The sequence below is a fragment of the Ctenocephalides felis genome, unplaced genomic scaffold, assembly GCF_003426905.1.
Source record: "Ctenocephalides felis isolate EL2017-DRISC unplaced genomic scaffold, ASM342690v1 CF-g0.4_SCAFFOLD_03572, whole genome shotgun sequence".
NCBI lineage: Eukaryota > Metazoa > Arthropoda > Insecta > Siphonaptera > Pulicidae > Ctenocephalides > Ctenocephalides felis.
In genome coordinates, this window is record NW_020539726.1 from 30071478 (window position 1) to 30084455 (window position 12978).

The window sequence follows — 12978 nt, forward strand, 5'->3', positions numbered from 1 at the left end:
TTACGACATTGCTATCAGGAGATAAATGGCAAAGGTTGAAAATCCATAATAAAAGTATTCTCTTTACTTGTTAGCTGTTATGATTGTGAGCACTGTTGTTTAATTCAAGAGGCCTCAATATATTTTTTTAAGTCTACGTCATTCAAATGTTTCATAGGATGTATTGTTATTAACTTCCCGTAGGGTAAGTTATAGTAATCGCAAAAAAAAATTAAAACTAGTGGGGCGCATGGCATCGTGTCTTAAGGCAAATTGCTGGAACTTCCCGTACCAATTTTTTTTTTTAAAGATTAACATTTTTGAAAAAAATACTCTGAAAAAATAGATTTTTGAGAAACTAAAAAAATTTTTACAGAAATTTACTTTTTTTTGAAAAAAAAAGACTGTAGAAAAATTTATTTTGAAATATTTTGGAAATTCTGAACTTTTTTCAAAACAATCGTATTTTTTGACGAAATATCAAAGCGCGTCGCCGTCCAACGGATAAACATTGGTACGGAACCCATAGAAATGTAAACAAAATTTATACTTGTTGATGAAATTTCAATAAAATACCTGATAATTTGATGTGCATATGTATAATGATCATTTTTGACCGCCAAATGGCATTTTTTTACTTCTTTTACTAGATCTCCGAAACCGCTAGACCTGCCTTCATGAAAATTTGACCAGTTCTTCATCTTGTTAAAACAAGTAAAATATTTTTGAATTATTCAAATCGGACGCTCGGTTCTCTTAAGAACTGAGTTACCGTTTTTGGCACTTTTTTCCCATATCTTCGGAACGGCTAGACCTGCCTTTGCCAAAAACTAATATGCACATTTGCTTATCAATACGAATCGATAATCGTTTTTTAAATTATTCAAATCGCTTTAACCGTGTTCCCGAAATCGTTGACCAAAATTTGTATTCGCACACACATACACTTACATACATTCATTTTTTCTAAGGTATGCCAAAATGTTCATACGGTTTTGAAACGTAAAGATATATAACAATTTTCATTTTCGATTTTTTGCGATTACTATAACGTGCCCTACGGGGAGTTAATAAAAAAATTTATGTCTTTACGTTTCAAAGCTTTTCCGAACATTTTGGCATTCCTTGGAAAAAATGGACATATGTGTCTGTGTGTGTGTCTATGTGTGAATGTGAGTGTGTGTGTATGTGCGGATACAAATTTTATTTAAGCTGAATTCAACAGTTTTTTATATAATCTCTAGAAAAAGATTATGCATGTGGATGGGGTAAAAAGGGTCAACTAAACTTTTACTCTGTCAAATATGTCAACAATTAAAGCAAAATAAATAAAAAAGTAAGTTGAGTCTAATAAAGCAATTTTATAAGAGATAAACTAAATAAATAGTTATTCCAACTATGCTGATGATAGTTTCTGATGAAATACCAGATCAAGGTTATATACACTGGGATTTCTGTAAAAAATGTACACATAAAATTTATATTTTGCATTGTTTGAATAATGTAACTAATATTTAGCAAAATTCCCTTAAAGTTAAAATTAAGATATTTGACCTGTTTGTCTTCTGGCTGTCCCATTTTACCACTACCGCCTATGGGGTAAAAAGAATCGGATGACGAAGTTTTGCAAAATAACAAAAACATACATTTCTCTATGGTCAGCCGGGAGTTTTACTGAACATAGTCAGATAGTTGTTTGTTTGATATGTGTTTTTTTCATGTGACATAATGGTTGGTTGGTTAGATTTTCACGATATATTTGCTCAAAATCAAATTGGACCTTTGCACCCCTTCCTACATTAGTCAAGATTTGCATCAAAAGTTATTTTTGTGATGTGATGAGTATTATTTTTGACTTTTTCAAAATTATTTCACAAATTTTAGAGCCATTGGATAAATACGACCAAGTTTTGAGTAGGTTTGCATAACAGCCGGCCAAGTCGTTTCTTTGGAATTTACAAAAAAAATTGTAACTGATTTCGCAAAAATCTTGCTATCTCAAGTTCATGGATTTCTGCATCGCTGACAGAAATTGATTAATATTTATCCAACTAGGTTTTTTTTGTCTGTGTCAACTTATAAGCATTCTACCAAACTTCTCTAATTGTGTAAAAAAATTAACATCAAATTAAATGATTAAATAATATTAAAAGCAACGTACATGATATACGTAAACGTACCAGTATTTTCTTATAGCAGATGCTTAAGGGGCACAACCAGTGTGAAATTTTCAAAAAATCCAATTTTCAATTTTTCCATATTTCGATAGGTTATACCTTTAAAAATAACATACCAACATTTTGAATCGATATCTTAAATAGTTTTTGAGTTACAGCCTTTAAAGAGTATATATGTAGTATATAGTATTTTGATCATTTAATCTTTAAACGCGTTTTTCTCGAAACTGCATTTTCCGAATTTGCTGCAGTGATTACTCAAAAACAAATTATCCAATCACTATTTTTTTTTACATGTTCTATATATAGTTCTCCGTAAAATGAACTATCGATTTTTTGATCAGATCAAAAATAGAATTTTGGCAGTCGAACAACGACCAAAATTTTGGGAAAAATTAGATTTTTTTAAAAAAAACGCCGTCATTTTGTTGATTTTTGTTGTTTTTTCTTTATCGTAGTTCATTTTACAGACAATATTATCTAGTTTAACGAGTTTTGTTTTTTTAAATTTCATCCACGAAGCAGGCTGGAATCACTGCAGCAGTGAAGGGCCATTTTTTGTCGCGCCGTTGGAAATCGATGATAACTTAAAAAATATTTAATTTTTTTCTTCAAAAATTTTACTATGTATCTTTAAAACATGTATAAATATATTCCTGAACTTTTGAAATGGTTGATAAAGTAGTTTTTTTAATATAAATTTCCAAAAATCACCTTTTTTAGGCGGTTACACTAGTTGTGCCCCTTATTATTTCTCAAAATAATTTATTAAGTTTCTTAAAAAATGATCTGTTACTTTTAATATGCCAATAAGGTTCATAAACTAAACAGTCCTACAAAAATTGGTTGAATGTTAGAAATTGATTAAAATTTGAAACATGAAGCTACAGTTTTAGGACATACATGCACGTATCTGTGCACTGTAAATATAATTACAAATATTTTTTTAAATGGATGTATTTGTGAGATATCAATTGGAAATCGTGATGTTTAGATTAAATCGAAAGCAAAAACTTTATTTTAGAAATGAACCGTTGTTTTTTTTTAAATATCCAAATCCAATTTCGATTGATTATGTCAATTATTACACATATCAGAAAGTTCATACAACTTGCCTCAAAGCAAATTTCCACTTACACCTAGTTTCAATTCTTTCAGTACATACATTTAAATAAAAATTCGGCATTCAAAAATTATTTAATTCAAACTCTGCACGGTCTTAGACTCTCAGTCTTTATTATTTTATCATTCCTATTTCACTCCGTTTGATGCAGAGCTATCATTTGGGCGGCGTTAAAAATATTCCAGCGTGAAAAGTTGCCGCGTCAAAGTTGCCAGATAGAGGGCATAAAGTTGCCGCGGTACGATGCTCAGGAAACATATTTGCTTAGACCGTATTCATATGAGTTTGATATATAGTTTTGATATACAACTAGTATATAGAGAGTGGATGATGCTGCTGAAGATGAAATACTATGCAGAGTATAGTTTTAGTGAAAGAGATATGGGGAGGATTTTAGTATATGATGTGTAGTTTTACGCGAATGGAAGTGCTTAGTAGTGTACTTTAATCAGAAACTGGGAATTCATGTGGTGCATATGCTTTTTCAATTTCGTACATCTGGTTTTGAAAACTAGACTGCATGTTTTCGTTTCCGGAAACTATAGGATTTATTAACTTTCCGAAGGAGTACTTTTCATCAAAAAATTCGATTAGCTAATTTTATGTTTTATCGACGTTTCAAGCCATTCTCAATAGAATGAGATCAAATTTGGAAAACTTATGTGTTTGAATGCATTGTGTGAACAGATTTTTACCGTAAATCGACGTTTTCTCAAAAACGGTTAGACCAATTTCAAAAAATTTAAATGTATCTCGATGAAGACTAGCGTTTCTGAGTGTCTCGGGACGATCGGCCAAACCGTGTCTTTGTAAATAGCAGGAAAGTGAACATTTTTTCGTCCACGTTTTAGCCCGCAATTCTGAATCGATTTTGAAAATTCACAAACCGTGCGGAAGATATTGGTGGGGAATTGGCATGATTAGTTTTTGGTAAAGATTGGCCATGCCGTTTTCTTGTGACAAAGTGTTAAAAAAATGGTGTCGATGATTTTTATGATTTTTTGACGTGATACCATAGTCTTATAGATCATACTAAAATATTACGGCCCTACGACAAGTCGTTCAATTTAAAAAAATCTCCTTGTCAAAACTAGACCTTTCATCGACGTTTGCTCAAAAACGTCTGTACCGATATCAGAAATTTAAAAGCCATTTGATGTACTATCGTTTGTCAGTTTTGTGTGACAACCTGCCAAACCGTTTTTTGTAATTTGAAAAAAGTGCTAAAATTATCGTCCACATTTAAGCTCATTCTACCGAATCGATTTTAAATAATCAAAAACTGTTCGAAAGATATTAGTTGGGAATGATATTGATTAGTTTTAGGTGAAAATCTACCGAGCCGTTTTCTTGTAATTAACTGTTGAAAAAAATTTAAGCTGATTTTCATTGAATTTTTTTTGGCGATATTTATCATGGTCTTATAGAACTTCCTGAAATATTGCGACCTTACCACAAGTAGCTTAATTTAAAAAAATCATCAACGTTCGGGAAAATGAGTAGTTTTTTTACGTTTGTTAAAATTGAAATTAGATGATTTACTTGGTATAACGATAGAGTACTTGGTTTTCATGAACATCTTTCGGCTGTGCTGAATCATTGTTTTCCCAAGAAGCACCAGACCCTCTTAATAAACATACTAAACCATTAATGTCCTACGGCAACTGGTTCAATCATGAAAAATTAATGATTTTTAAAATTTGTTTTTAAAAAACACTCCGAGTTAACGCGTTCGTTCGTTTTCAATATTGTGTAATAAACCCACTCGGAATACGTTTGATCACTCATAAATTAAGTTATTTTTTATTGATTAAGTCGATTAATTACACATATCGGGAAGTTCATGTAACTTGCCTCAAGGCAAAATACCAGTACCAACTAGTTCACACATGTGGGTAAGAAGTACATGCCACTTGCCTCAAGGCAAAATGCCACTATCAACTAATTCTAGTTTATATCCATAAATAATACAAACATACATATTAGCAATTATGATATGGCATTTTAATGAAACGTCATATAATATTTTGACATATAAGTTAAAATGTATTATTTATTTGTAATGTTTTAAGAATACCATCTTCATTTAAGCTATAGAATCTGTAATTCCTGTTCATCCTTCCAGATTTAGATGGTATATTTGATAAAGAAGATTAATTTCTTCGACACGTGGAAGAAATTAATTCGGTATGTGGATTTTGCAATTGATATTCATTTTGGCCTAATTTTCAATTAGGCTCGCTTCAATAGGGTTCATAGGCATCAAAATGTCCATTCGACAAATCCTGCAAAGCACTAAAACGCAATCTTCTCACCGGATTTTCATCTTTCCCAAATTTTCCATATAACTGCCCGTCACGATAGACTTCGAAGGCGACCGGAAAAATTTGAGCGGCCGAGGCTAATTCGCACAAACCTCCATAGGAATATGGTTTTGACATATTAGTAGCATAATCGGTTGAATTTTCATAATTATTTCCATAATCATCGTGAGACATGACACAGAAATAATTCCACTTTCTCACTACATTATTCACGATTTTTTCTCGAACTTCCTTCGACATTACTTCGCTGTCATATAGAACAAATGAAATTGCTCTGAAAAGACAGGATCCGTCACCAGTAATATGGATTATTTTATGAGGCACTTTAATGCCGTTTATATTTAACATTTCAACACACATTTTGTTTTGTCGCTGATAAATACGTAAATTTTTGCAATTTTTAAATACTGACAATTTTGTAAATGTCAACAAAAATAAAATCGTGAATTTATTTACATTTTTAACAATTGTTTTTGTAATTTTTATGTGAAATTTTTACTAGATTTGTCCAGATTTTGACTAGTTGAGGTAAATTAATAAAACATTCAAATACTTAGAGTATTTGTATAATAAGGTAAATACAATTAATCTAAATTATAACGTTAAATTTTAATATTCTTTTAATTTATTAAATATGATATTTTTATGATAAAATTATATATTGATTAAAATTAATTAACTAGCATGGCATTGTGCCTTAAGGCAAGTTGCTGGAACTTCCCGTACCAAAAATTAAAATTGTAAAAAACTTTTAAATTTTTTTCAAAACTGAAAAAAATAAAATTATTGAGAATCTTAAAAATTTTGAAATAAAATTACTTTTTTGAAAAATATGATTTTTGTATACTTTAATTTTTTCTGAAAATTGTATATATTTTTCGAACAATTTTTTTCGAACAAATCGGACGCTCCGTTCTCTTAAAAACTGAGTTACCGTTTTTGTCACTTTTTGCCCCATATCTTTGGAACGGCTAAATCTGTCTTCGCCAAAAACTAAACAGCACGTCTCCTTATGAATACGAATCGAATGTTTTTTGAATTATTCAAATCGCTTCATTCGTGTTCCCGAAATCGTCGACGAAAATTTGTATCCGCATACACACACATACACGCACACACAAACATACGCACACACACATACATCCATTTTTTCTAAGGTATGCAAACATGTTCAGAAGGTTTTGAAACGTAAAGATATATAAAAATTTGCATGTTCGATTTTTTTGCGATTACTATAACTTGCCCTACGGGAAGTTAAAAATGTTATCATAACATCTAAATCTCAATTCCGGTTGATTATTGAATCGATCGATAATTTAAGCGCAACTTGCCTCAAGGCAAAATGCTATTTGCAACTAGTTCAAGAATATATTTATTCAACAAAGGCGACAAAAATGGACGGACATACTTAATTAAAATTCCTGAAAATATTTACCAACGACTTCTATTACCATATCTAATTATGACAGTCTTTATAATTATGAAATTCAATTAAATCGAGTGTTGCCAAGGCAAAATTGTGAATTCTGCGCCTTCTTGCTGCAGCACAGGCACCGACATAATTTTGTAGCAATTTCCTAGCAATTACATTAGAAAACAGCTATAATGTTATTTTATTTCTGCACTCGCAGTATTTTATGTTTCCTATAATAGTTGGAAGCTTTGAAAACAATCCCGTGAAATTGAACGGTCGATTGCTCTACGTGAAGGTAATGATCAAGTGATTTTTATATAAATATTTCATCGGAAAACATAAGTGGGGAAATAAATAATCTTATAAGAATACAAACATATATATGCTTGTTTGATATTGAGAGCTATTAACTTTCCGTAGGGTAAGTTATATTAGGTAATCGCAAAAAATTGAGAATGAAATTTTTTGCATATCTTGACGTTTCGAAGGTTTCTGAACATCTTGGCATACCTGAGAAAAAATGAATGTATGTGTGTGTGTATTTGTATTCATTTTGAGAACGTAGATTGACTGATTTCAATGATTAAAAACATTCAAATTCTATTGATGAAGATATGTGCTGATCGGAATTTTTGACCGCAAAATCAAATCCCAAAATCGTCGACGAAAATTTGTATCGGCGGCACACATATACACACACGCGCATATACATCCATTTTTTCTAAGGTATGCCAAAATGTTCAGAAACCTTTGAAACGTAAAGATATATAAACATTTTCATTTTCGATTTTTTTGCGATTACTATAACATACCTCACGAGAAGTTAAAAGAATCAAAATATTCAAAAAAAAAAAATACAAAAATTACAAAATACTCAAAATTATACAAATGTTTTTTATTTTGAGTTTTCAAAAACTTACAAAGCTTTTTTTGAATAAAATTTTTGGTACTGTAAGATCCAGCAAGATGCCTTAAGGCACAATTATTTATAAATATTATATTCAAAATCAATATAATTCATGTTTTGGCCTTTTTTATTGATAATTAGTTTTTTCAGTTTTGAAATTTTTTATTGCCCTATATGGGATATGATACAATATATATATATATATATATATATATATATATATATATATATATATTCAAGGAAGGGAATGACAATTAATCCTTAAACGATGCGATCTCAATTGAAAATATATATATATATATATATATATATATATATAATTATATAATTATAAACATGCTTTTCTATACTAAAGGCATTTTACATTAACAAATTTTTATTAATTATACTGCTTTTTTGCATATTGATGAGTATTCTGGCTTTGAAATAATGTAATTTACCAACTTTATTAATTATATCATATTAAAACATAATTTTGCGTTCAATGAAAATAAATTAAACGTTGACATATTCGAATTGATATTCAAAGTTCAATATAATTATAAAACTTTCAAATAAATCAATACTCGCACGAACAAAATATTTTGCATTTTGTTCAATAGAATAACTATTACTTATCTCTCTCCAATTTTAATTATACTGATTGAAAAAATGTTCAATTCTTATAAAGTATTTCTTACGGACTTTTCTTCGCCGTTTCTGCAGAAGCGTAACTCTTTAAATATTAATGAGTCTAAGAAAGGTTGAGTAAAGAAATGAAAATAATTTAAAAATTCCAATTAGGAGAAGAACAGTCTACAAAACTGGAGAATCCTATTTTAAGAAGACTTTTTCATTCTTAGAGCTGAATAAACAAAAAAATATATTCAAAGAAGGGAATGACAATTAATCCTTAAACGATGCGATCTCAATTGTAAATTACCTTTTCATTATTATTAATGAATCTTTCGTACTTTTAAGCGGACGATGTTTTGGAAAATTAATCTGTTTCGTAAATGCAATTTAGTAGAATAAATGGTAATCTGTTTTAGTAGTAGTAGCATAGACCTTATACTACATGGACTGCTAGTCCTTCCATTTTATAAAGTGTCAAAAGATAGAATGGGACTGTGTAATCACTATGTGAACGAGCGTTGCCGACAATCGCCGACACTCCCGGTTGATTAAATATCAAATGGCATATGTCACGTGCTTAACCTAAAAGTAAATCTTGTGCTTCAAATTGTTAAATCGTTGTGAAGGAAAATATCAAATTTACATATGACCATAAACCTTATAATGATTTAAATAATAATGTAAAGATTTTCAAAAATATAACAAAATTACAAGCTAGTGCAATATATTAACTTCCCGAAGACGTTTGTTTTCATCGAAATATTTGATTCGCTAATTTTATGTTTTCTAGACGTTTCAAGCCATTCTGAATTAAATGAGACCAAATTTGGAAAAAGTATGTGTGTATGTATGTGTGTTTGAACAGATTTTTTACCGTAAATCGATGTTTTCTCAAAAACGGCTGGACCGATTTAAAAAATTCAAGAGCCATTCGATGTATCTCGATAAGGACTACTGTTTGTCAGTTTTGTGCAACGATCAGCCAAGCCGTTTCTTTGTAAATCGCAGAAGAGTGAAATATTTTTCGTCCACATTTTAGCCTGAAATTCTGAATCGATTTTAAAAATTTAAAAACCGTTCGAAAAATATAGGTTGGTAATCATGCTGATTAGTTTTTGGTAGAGATCGGCCGAGCCGTTTTCTTGTAATAAAGTGTTGAAATTTTTTTTTGACGATTTTTATTATTATTTTTTTGACGGTAGATACCATAGTTTTATAGATCATACTAAAATATTACGGCCATATGACTAGTCGTTTAATTTTAAAAATTCTTCAAAGTTTCAAAAATTAGTATAGTTTTTTTGGCATTCGCCAAAATTAGACATTTCATCGACATTTGCTTAAAAACGCCCGAACCGATTTTATAAATTCAAAAGCCATTTGATGTATCTCGATGAGGATTATCATTTGTCAGTTTTGTGCAACGATGTGCCAAGCCGTTTCTTTATAATTTGGAAAAAAGTGTTAAACTTTTCGTCTACATTGAATCTCATACTACCGAATCGGTTTTAAAAAATCAAAAACTGTTCGAAAGATATTAGTTGGGAATGATGCTGATTAGTTTTAGGTGAAAATCTTCCGATTTAAGCCGATTTTTATAGAACTTTTTTTGGCGATATATATCATGGTCTTATAGAACTTACTGAAATATTAAGAACTTACGACAAGTAGTTTAATTTTAAATTTAATAAATAATAACACTAGTTGTGATGGGAATCAAAGCATAGTTCAGTTTATTTCTTGTTAATTTTATTAAAAATATATTTTGTTATATATTGTTATATTATATTCATAAGCTTTGTGGTTGTTTAAATGATTATGTTATGTTGCGTTTCTGACAATTTAGGTTGCTATAACCAATTTTGGTTTTTAATCTATATATTATATGAACCTTTTAACCTATTTTTATGTCTGTTTTCAATTAAGCGGTAATTTTCCTCCGCTATATTTAATGATACAATAAATATTTATTTTAATTTCCACAGTATTCTATTAGCTTTCACATTAAATGAGTTAAGAATCCACACATTTATTTATGATTGTTATTATATTATATGCTCACTAACATGATAATATTATATCAGTAGATATTAACTTAATGTTTGGATCTATAAATTTCTCATTAAAGATATGTTTAGAAGATATGTTAAAAAGCAAGCAAAAATGTATTCAATTCAAGTCATTAGCTGCAACATTAGATTCTCAAATGTATAATAGTACTAAAACTTAAGACACATAGTCTGAAATACCTATTTCTATTACTCGATTGGTTTTAAGTTTGTGAAACTTATACTTTGTAAAACTTTAGATTTACCTGAATTTATTGCAGACATAAATCCGTAGTTGGCCAGCAGAAGAAGATAAAATACGGTATACCACCAACGGGCGTTACCACGAAGGGCGAATAAGTTCTCGATTACTTCGAGATTCATAGTTTAACATTAAAACTAAGATGTTTTATGCCACAATTAACTATTTTTAAGTGATATTTAAAAATCACATTGCACTACAAATAACTTTATAACACTAGTAAAAGTAATTTGAATCATAACTATTAACAAAATATTGAAAAATTATTCCAAAAGAAAAGAAAATTCGAGTCTCATAATGTCAGCATTTGGAATCCATAGTTATCTGAAACAAAATAAGAATATTTCAATATTGATTAAGAATAATATATAAGTTATTGTAAGTACAATGGTTAATGTTTCATACGTTTGACGAATATACTCGTAAATACATAAATTACAAGTATAGTCGTCATTTTCATAAAAATAATTCGAACTAGTTGGAAGTGGCATTTAGCCTCAAGACAAGTTGCATGAACTTTCCGAAATGTGTAATAATTGACTTATTCGACCAAAATTGAGATTTAGATATTTGGATGCAATTTTCAACTGCATGATTACATATATAATATACCCTTTTTTATAAGATTTTTTATTTCATGTATGATGTATTTCAACATAAAAAAAATCACCAGAAGAAAATTTTCAACATTTAATTGCGGAGAGACGGCTCAGCCGATTTTTATCCAACTAATCAGCACAATTTCTAAATAATATCATTCGAATAGATTTTGAATTTTTAAAAACGATTAAGAATTTTTAGCTGAAACATGGACAAAAACTTTTCACTTGTCACTTAATTACTAAGTAATGGCTCGACCGATCATCGCACAAAACTAAAAAAACGATGGTCTTTACCTAGATACATCAAATGGCTTTTGAATTTTTGAAATCGGTTCAGGCATTTTTGAGCAAACGTCGATGAAAGGTCTAATTTTGACAAATGCCAAAAAAACGATACTAAGTTTTGCAAACCTTGACAAATTTTCAAAATCAAACGACTTGTCGTAGGGCTGTAATATTTTGGTATGATCTAAAGAACCATGATATCTATTAAACAAAAAAAATCATGAAAATCGTCGAAAAAAATTGCTTTAACACTTTATTATAAGAAAGCGGCCCGATCGATCTTTACCAAAAACTAATCATGTCGATTCATAACCAATATCTTTCGAACTGTTTTTGAATTTTCAAAAACGATTCAGATTCGCGGACAAAACGTGGACATTTTTTCACTTTTCTGTTATTTACGAAGAAACGATTAGGCCGATCGTCGCACAAAATTTGATAAACGCTAGTCTTCATCCAGATATATGGAGTGGCCTGCAAACTTTTGAAATTGATCCATCGATTTACGGCAAAAAATCTGCTCACATACACGCACACACACACACAATTTTTTTCCAAATTCGGTCTCATTCGATTCAGAATGGCTTAAGACTTCGAGAAAACCTAAAATTAGCGAATCGAATTTTTTTATGAAAACATAAACTTTTCCTTCGTGAAGTTAATAATTTTAAATACTATTTTTATGCTCTTGCAGAGTATCAACAACTATTAAGCAATTATCCTTGCACTTCGTCTTTACCACACCGAGAGTGGGTTTACTTTTAAACTTCTTTTAGAGCATTTAACATCTTAATGGTCGCTAAACACAACTCTTCAGTAAGTTTTGAGTTAATAACCCCGCAAAGTGCATTGTGGAGGCAATTCCCTCAGTAATTGCAGTTATAAAGAAAAGCCACCAACACAGCAACCTCTTCGGGTTTATTTTATGCTGAATGCATAATACGAGTCGGAGGCATAAAGTTTTAGCGTTTTTGTTGAATGCGAAATGGAGGGCTATTAGCTAATTGCTCATACTAATTCTATGTGGCGAACGATATTTATAAGTAGTTTTTCACAATAACTTAATATGGCGTTAAGCTGAGATTTATAAAGGTTGCAAATGTGGGTACTCGATTTAGTTATACGCCACTTTGAGTATCTCGAATGATTTTTGTATATTAAATTATTAATATACAAAATTATCAAAATTTTAGGATACAAATTATCAATAGCAATTTTGTAAATATTTACGCTATTGATTTT

At 29.9% G+C, this 12978-nt stretch overlaps 1 protein-coding gene across 1 annotated transcript in view; it reads right to left on the reverse strand.

Annotated features, from left to right (window-relative positions):
* LOC113388360 overlaps window positions 1-10971 on the reverse strand; it is a 159853-nt gene extending 148882 nt beyond the window's left edge. Inside the window, exon 1 of the mRNA XM_026625746.1 lies at window positions 10854-10971. Within this exon, the coding sequence (XP_026481531.1) occupies window positions 10854-10971 (118 nt within the window). The remainder of the gene's footprint in view (window positions 1-10853) is intronic.
* Window positions 10972-12978: the final 2007 nt, after the last annotated feature.